Genomic DNA, 7,809 nt, shown 5'->3' with positions numbered 1-7,809 from the left:
CATACGCACACGCCACGCACACACGCCATAAACGTACACACACACACCACACCCACGTGAGCACACACAGGCACACGGGGGCAGGAAGGTGGAGCTGTGTGAGCCCCCAGTTGCTGTGGCCACGTACCCCAGAAATTACCAGTCAGCTGACTAGCGGATCACGTTCCAAGGGCCAGGACTTAAGCACCGTACTGACTCTGATGGCTGATCCCTCTATTATGTCATCTGCACCTAGTAATTTATGAAAATATAGCACCAAGCTGAGAAATGAAGAATGTAAACAAAAGTTAAAATTATGTTTCAAATTCTAACTATAAAGGCAGTTTGATCATCCTCAGTGCAAGAGTGGACCAGGGAAAACAAACGACAAAACCCGAAAAAGCCATACTTCCCAGGTACTGGGATCCCTGGGTCAGGAAAGGCCCCCCAAGAACACATAGCTAGGGGCCTGCGCTTCACTTGGGTTTGGTGTCCTCCTCATCCTAGAAGCTCTCACTGAAACTCACTGCTCAGCAGAAGCAAACCAGGAGCGTTTTTAGGGAGGCCCTCCAACCTTGGCAGGAGTAAAGAAGGGAGCCAGGTGGTTTGCTTCTAAAGCGTCCTGAGAGAACAGAGGTCTGATAAGCTCTAGCTTAGACTTTGTTAAATATGAAGAGAAAGTGCAAGCAATCCCACAGGGACACTAGGAAGAGAAAAGCCAAAGGATCATATGTAACTAGAAACACAAAGTAAGGAGTACAGATATGTTCAGATATATCAGTTATCAGAACACAAGCAAGTGGGGCTTCCCTGGTGGTGCAGCGGTTAAGAATCCGCCTGCCAGTGCAGGGGACACGGGTTCGAGCCCTGCTCTGGGAAGATCCCACATGCCAAGGAGCAACTAAGCCCACGTGCCACAACTACTGAGCCCGCGTGCCACAACTACTGAGCCCATGCACCACAACTACTGAGCCTGCCCTCTAGAGCACATGAGCCACAACTACTGTAGCCCACGGACCTAGAAGCCACCGCAACGAGAAGCCCGCGTACCGCAACGAAGAGTAGCCCCCGCTCGCCGCAACTAGAGAAAGCCCGCGCGCAGCAACGAAGACCCCACGCAGCCGGGAAAAAGGAAAAAAGAACACGAGTAAAATGGATTTTAAACCAACCAGCTATTTATGAGAAAAATATCTAGAACATAAAGGAACAGGATGGTTAGGTGTGGAGGAGGTTTGCACGCCGGCTAGTCCAGGCCCGAGAAAGCTGGTGTGGCAATATTAATACCAGACAAAATGAGCTTTATATCGAAGGCACGGTCAGAGAGAGTCATTTTCTTAAGGTACAAAACACATAAACCATAAAGGAGAAGATAGTTTGCCATGCTAAGATTTTAAACCCTTGTATTTTTTTTTTAATTCTTAGAAGACAAGCCATAGACTGAGAGAAAATCTTTGACGAAGCACTACTATCTTGATTTTAAAATGACACCCACAATTCACCAAAAACGGCAAACAAGTGCAGGACAGACAGTAGAGGAGCAGCCAGCGCACCAGGGAAGAAACCAGGGTGGGGCTGCCTCCCGGCACTGTCATGGTCCTTAGGGTGGCCGTGGGGCCCCTCTCCTGCCCTGCAGCCGACGCGGCCTCCAAACCGCGGCTCAGGGTCGCTTTCACCGGAAGCCCTGCCGTGCTCCCCTCCCTCAGACCTGCCTGTGACCCGCTGCCCCTGCCTGACCTCATCCCACCCTCTCGCTCCAGCCCGTAAGGCTCCTCCACCCCTACCCTGGACACTGTTCTGTTCCTGTCAAGTCTTGGCTCGAAGTCTGCCTGGCCCACAGAACTGCCACCTGGGCTACAGGACGCCAGCTGACCCATCTGCACAGTACCCACCGCCTCCCCATGCATCACAGGACTTATTGGTCGCTTCTCTGCACCCTGTCCCCAGTCCACGTGTACAGGGATGTCAGCAGCATGAGTTCTGCATCTTTTCTTCCCTAATATGTCCCCGGCGCTGTCACAGGGCCTGGTCTTCAGCAGGGGCTCAACAACCAGCTGAGTGCAGGAGGGAGGGAAATGCACATAAAACCACCCGCTGCCACCTCGCCCCTCAGAGAGACGGAGCTGAAACGTCTGACGGTACCAGATCGGTGGGGAGGTGAGACCCCAGTGGGCGCCGGTGGGCTGCTGCTACGGGCTGAATGCTGTGTCTCCCCAGATCTCACATGCTAAACCGCCCCCCAAGGTGATGGTGTTAGGAGGCGGGCCTTGGGGGGGTGACTAGGCCATGAGAATGGGACCAGTCCCCTTCAGAGAGACCTCACAAAGCTCCCGCGCCCCTCCCACCAGCGGGGACACAGCGAGCAGTCAGCAACCCGGAAGCTGGCCTGCGCCAGACCCCACCGCCACCGCAGCCAGGCCTCAGGCCTGCAGCCTCCAGAGCCGTGAGGAATCCGCGTCTGTCGTTGATAAGACACCCAGCCTCTGGGATCTTCGTTCCAGCGGCCCGAACGGGCTGTGACAGCTGCCCGTGGCAGGACACCTTTGCAGGACGCCTGGGCAGCCCCTGGCGACCCCACCCTGGCGAGGTGTGAGCCATGAGCACCCTCGGGTGTGTCCTCGGTCCCGCAGAGGCGCACTGGGCGGGGGTGGGGGGACAGCTGCTGGGCACGTAGAAGTCTGGGAACCACCCGCAAATCCACCGCAGCAGCAGGCTCAGTGGTGGGAGTCACGTGACGGCGTGAACATGAGTGTTGTCCAGCCCCAGGTCTCAAGGCCGTGAGTCTGAAGATCACAGATGGGGGGAGGGGGTGGGGGACGGCAAGCTGGGCAGGTGGCCTCCTGGGACGGGGAGCAGCTGGCTTATACCCAGCTGGCGGGGGCAGGTTGGCCTGGTCTCCCCAGGAGGGACAGGGAGTCACAGAGTAGAGACGGGGGTGGTGGCCTGCAGATTGCAGGAAGGGGGCCTGGCCAGGGCGCGACTGCTGCAGCAGGGGCAGATCCAAGCTCTGTACGGGGCACTTGACGCTGGTGCAGTTTGGGGGTGCTCCTTGGCCAAACAAAGGAAATGAAAACACGGCTCCCTGGGCTTGGGAGGAGTCTCCGCCTGGGCCCTGGTGACCTCCCAGCCCTGCCCACACACACCTGTCACCAGGTCCTGGGCGGGGCGGGGCCGACGCCACCACACACATGACACGGGGCCAGGCGTCTGCTCCTCGCAGGAGAGCTTGAGTCTGGGGTGTCCTAAAGACACCTGGGATGGTCCCCCTCAACCCTCAGTGACGGGCGGGAAAGGGAGGGAGCGCTGCGAAAGCGGCCACCGGCGCTCCTCCTTTGGCCCCGGGTCCACTTGTGCTTTCATTACCGCCTCGGATCTGGTGGTGAAGGACAGTCTCATAATATAAATTCGCCTACACACGCTTTAAAGGAAATAAATTTGGAAACTCAAGTAGACGTTTCCACTTACAGTAAACGTGTACTAACATGTATGATTTATTTTACATCAATATTGCAAATTTAATACAAACCACAGTATCGGAAATGTATTTGAAAGCTTTCTAAAGGCACTGAGAAAACAGTACAAATAGTTATATTATAGTGTATCCATTTTTAAAAATTCAACAAGTCAGTCTAGATATTGAAAACTTTTTTCATCCAGTAGAAACTGCAAAAATATAAAATATAATTTGTGTTTATCTCCTCCCTTCCACCCCATTCCTACATCATATTTGATTTTAATATTTTTCAGCTATATAGACAAAAGCTACAGGCAACAGAAAATACAAGCCCGTAATTAGCACTGTAATGACATTTTAAAGCAGGACTGGCCACACCTGACCTTCTACATTCCATCCTCACCTTCCCCACACGATTTTTCAGCAGGGGCATGGTTGGAAAATCACAAAGGTGCTGACTGAGGGACGTTTTTGTCTTTGTTTTTTTCTTTCGCGGTACGTGGGCCTCTCACTGCTGTGGCCTCTCCCGTTGCAGAGCACAGGCTCCGGACGCGCAGGCACAGCGGCCATGGCTCACAGGCCCACCCGCTCCGCGGCTTGTGGGATCTTCCCAGACCGGGGCACGAACCCGCGTCCCCTGCATCGGCAGGCGGACTCTCAAGCACTGCGCCACCAGGGAAGCCCCGAGAGGCGTTTTGTTCCCACCGACCTAGCACGTCAGGACCTGGGCCCCGAGCATGATGGCCTCTCCAGAACGCAAGACCTGCAGCGCTGACGCCCAGAGGCTGAGTTCTGCATCGGCAACGCGTGACTTGTCTGCCCACCAACCGGGACCAATTTGGTGCAGTTGGTCCCGGGAGAGTGGGTGCATCTGAAAAGTTGGGGCACCGTGGCCCTCATGGGCGGGGACAGCTGAATGTCCTTCAGCCTGCAGCTCTTTTTTGGTTACACTAGGATCCGGCTACAGCGTGCAAACATGCAATGGTGTCTCTCAATTCCATCTTTTCGGTCCAGGGTTTTCCCACTTACGTGTTACGCGCGTGCAGCGCACCTGTCTGCTGTACCCTGAGACGGGAAGGGCAGGCGTCACACTGAGGGGTGCCCCGGTGCATCCCAGGACCCACTCCTGTGCCGAGGGTGACATTGCACAGAGGGAGCTCCAGAGAGGCTGACAGTTACTTTTGAGAGACGGTGCAGGGCAGCCCGCGAGGAGCTGGGCACTTGGCGTGAATAGAAAGGAAGGAGGAAGTTTCCGATATTCCACCCCTTGTCTTAGGGATGAAATCTATCAGGTGTGCTGGGCTCAGCGTGAGAACTAAGTAGAGAGGGATGCTAACCCAGCGGGGGGCGAGGGTGGGAAGCAGGTGGTCCCGACAGGCAGCCCGGCTGCCACTGTGACGGGGAGGGGGAGACTCTGGCGAGGGAGGGGGGGACAGCACAGCACCGATGTCACTTTTGCAAGGCCCCCGGGGGCTGGGCAGAGATGAGCAGGCTGCTGGGCAGGGCTCGGGGATCCCAGGAGGCCACAAATTGATGACTCCCAACCCTGGGCTCCAACGAGTAACCTCTGTCAGTCCAGGGAGAGACCTTCAGCTCCCACCACGCCCCCCAGGGGAAGCCCCTCCACGAAGCAGGCAGCTAGCTGCCTAAGGGTCAGAAGACCCAGTCCCGCCAGCCCAGTCCCGAGTCTGACAGGGTGACGAAGCATTTAGCAAACAGCTTCAGCATTAACTCAGGAGCTGAACAGTGACACCCCAAAGCCACAGATGCCGGACAAAAAGACCCCCCGCTGAACGTGGCGGGGCTGCAAGGGGCCCCTGCCCGTCCCGAGCCTCCCGGGGCAGGTGGTCACATCCGTAAGGAGGGTCTCCAACCACAGCACAGGGGGGGTCTCCGACCAGCTCCCTGCTCGGTGGTGATGTTGCCCCCTGGTGTTGTGTCCCGTACTAACTGCACCCGTGGCGTGGGGTCACCCCGGAAGGCACGGTGAACTTCGCCCTGAGCCACGAGCCACCCCTGGTGATTGCAGGTGACCTGCACTTTCCGATTTATTCTTTGCACCCTAATTTCCTGCGTTCAGAATGTGTTACCTTCACAGTTTTTCCTTTTTCTTTTTTCTTTTTGGCTGCACCGCACAGCATGTAGGATCTCGGTTCCCCGACCAGGGAGCAAACCTGCGCCCCTGCGTTTGAAGCACGGAGTCGTAACCACTGGACCGCCAGCGAAGTCCCCACAATGTTTTCGTTTTTGTAAAGCATCACCTGTCTGTCTCGTCTCTAATAGCTCCTCCTAGGATGGTGATTGGCGTCTCATTTAAAAACCTCTAGAGACTCAGCAAGGCAGCTGGACAACTGGACTAACTCGTTCCTCTCCCTACATCTTGTACTTCTCTAGACTTGCCAATCCAGACCCTGTAAACTAGGTTGCGTGATGCGGTGAGAGGCAGATGAGCAAGAACCACCTTCAGCGGCCCCCTGACAACACCAAGACGCTCGCGGAAGGAGGAACAGGGTGGGATCAGGCCAATCCTCCCCCGGGCCGGCCTCAGCCTGCGCCAGCGCCTCAGGCACACGCACGTCGTCGTGGTGAACTGCCGGCCCGGTGCTGACAGCCTCTTCCGCCTGGAACTTCTGGACTCCGCCCAGGATCGGGCAAGTGGTCACCTGCCGCTCAACAGGCTTGATTCCCAACTTGCTGTCTCGGCAGTGGGACCCCCAGGTTGAGGCTGCTCCCCGAGGTCCACTCGCCGGAGGCGGCGTCGGGGAAGCCGGGAAGGGGGGGCGCTGGGGGCTGCGGTCAGGCCAGGCCGCCGGCCGCCCGCCCCCGCTTGCTGCAACTCTCGGAGCGCCGAGCGCTGCCCGGCCAGGCGGCCCAGCTCACTCCGGCCTCTTTCTGAGAAACCGTGTCCCCTTAGAGGGCAGTACTATCACACTTGAGCAGACGTGAGGCCGCTCTGCATTTAAGAGCCTCAGTGGCTTTGGACGAGACACAGGGTCTGCTATTGCACGCGCCTCCCTCAGGAAAGTCTCTGCCCCTGCGCTGCCATCCCGGCCGGCCGAGGGACGGACGTCAGCCTTTGCAGACGCCTGCTCTACGGCAGGAACGCGCACTCGGGGTCTCTGGGTGGCATCCGTGTCGCCAAGGTGCTCCTGGGGAGCATGCCGGGCGCCCCGCCCTGGCCGTGAGCGGCCCACGGGGGCGAGTCCAGGGGCTCAAGCTTGACTACAGGCACAGGCCCGGGAGCCTGGCAGTCACAGCCCAGGCTGGGGGGTTGGTGGCCCCCAGCACAGAGGCGGGGTGGAGGCTCCAGGCAGGCGCAGTGTGCGGGGTGCAACGGGGCCAGCTCCCTGCCGGGCCTGGGGTGGGGCCCCAGCAGGCCGGGCCCCAGGGGTGGGCTGTAGAGGGGGTGCCTGGAGTCCGGCTCCATCTTCAGGTGCATCCTGGTAGGGAAAGTGACCAGCTGTCTCTTGGCCACGTCGCTGGCCCCCAGCCACGCCTGGCTCGGGGACACACAGTAGCCATCCGCCGCATCCTCGGACCCGGATTCGCTCTCCATCTTGATGGGCACATCGAGTGACAACATGGGGTTACACGGGGCTCCCGGGGGCATTGGGATGCCTCGAAGCTTGTCCTCGGTGGGATAGCACCCCGTGGGGAGACGCTGCCCTCCTGGCCGAGGAAGCCCGTCCTCCAGGCTCCCCTGAGGGAAGGGGCAGCTGGTGGGTAGGGGAGCCTGGCCCTGGTGGCCGTCCCGCAAGCCTGTGCTGGTCCGGCTGGCGCAGGGCCCGGGGGGAGGCTTTGGCTGGTGAGAGCCAGGTGAGCTCCTGACGGCGCGGACAGTGCCCTGGGTGCCCGGGTAGGGCAGGCAGGCGCCACGGGCCTGCGCGGCGGGGAATGGGTCACCCTTGCCGGGCTCCAGCTTCAGCTTGGTGCCGCCGTCCTGACCGTGTCTCCCCGGCGTCCAGTTCAGGTGCTTCGAGGGTCCCTGTGCCTCGAGGTGGCAGCTGTACGGGGGGACGTCCCTCCGCTCCCTTGGGCAGGAGGGGCCCCTCGGCAACCCCCCCAGTTCCTCTCCTCGCCCATCCCTGCGGGAAGAGACGCCCGTCAGACAGAGCAGGGGTAGCGGGGGCCCAAGGGGAGGCCCTGCATCACGATGGTGCCAGCCACCTGCCGGGGCTGCTCTGCGCTGCCTGTGGCACTGTGACAGTGGGCCAGCCTCCGCCCCTCCTGAACGGGCCTTCCCATGGCCTCCCCCGCACCCAGAGGCGAGGGCAGGTGGGGCCTGGGAGGGAAGAGGGTTTCTGAGCAAAGGTGAGCACGGAGGCCAGGCGTCACCCGGGGGTCCAAACCATGGGCAGAGCCACGGCCGTGGTCCCCAC

The 7,809-nt window shown here is 59.3% G+C and overlaps 1 protein-coding gene across 2 annotated transcripts in view; it reads right to left on the bottom strand.

Moving 5' to 3' along the window:
- Positions 1-3,515: 3,515 nt before the first annotated feature.
- The window catches only part of AHRR (aryl hydrocarbon receptor repressor), a 64,089-nt gene continuing 59,795 nt past the window's right edge, over positions 3,516-7,809 (bottom strand). For both annotated transcript variants that reach the window (XM_030856487.3, XM_070045122.1), the window contains one exon: positions 3,516-7,515. In XM_030856487.3, the coding sequence (XP_030712347.2) occupies positions 6,522-7,515 (994 nt within the window). In that variant the 3' untranslated portion in view covers positions 3,516-6,521. The remainder of the gene's footprint in view (positions 7,516-7,809) is intronic.

This window comes from Globicephala melas, chromosome 3, assembly GCF_963455315.2.
Source record: "Globicephala melas chromosome 3, mGloMel1.2, whole genome shotgun sequence".
Taxonomy (NCBI): domain Eukaryota; kingdom Metazoa; phylum Chordata; class Mammalia; order Artiodactyla; family Delphinidae; genus Globicephala; species Globicephala melas.
Note: the sequence above shows the minus strand (reverse complement) of the source record. Positions and strands in the feature narration are given on the sequence as shown.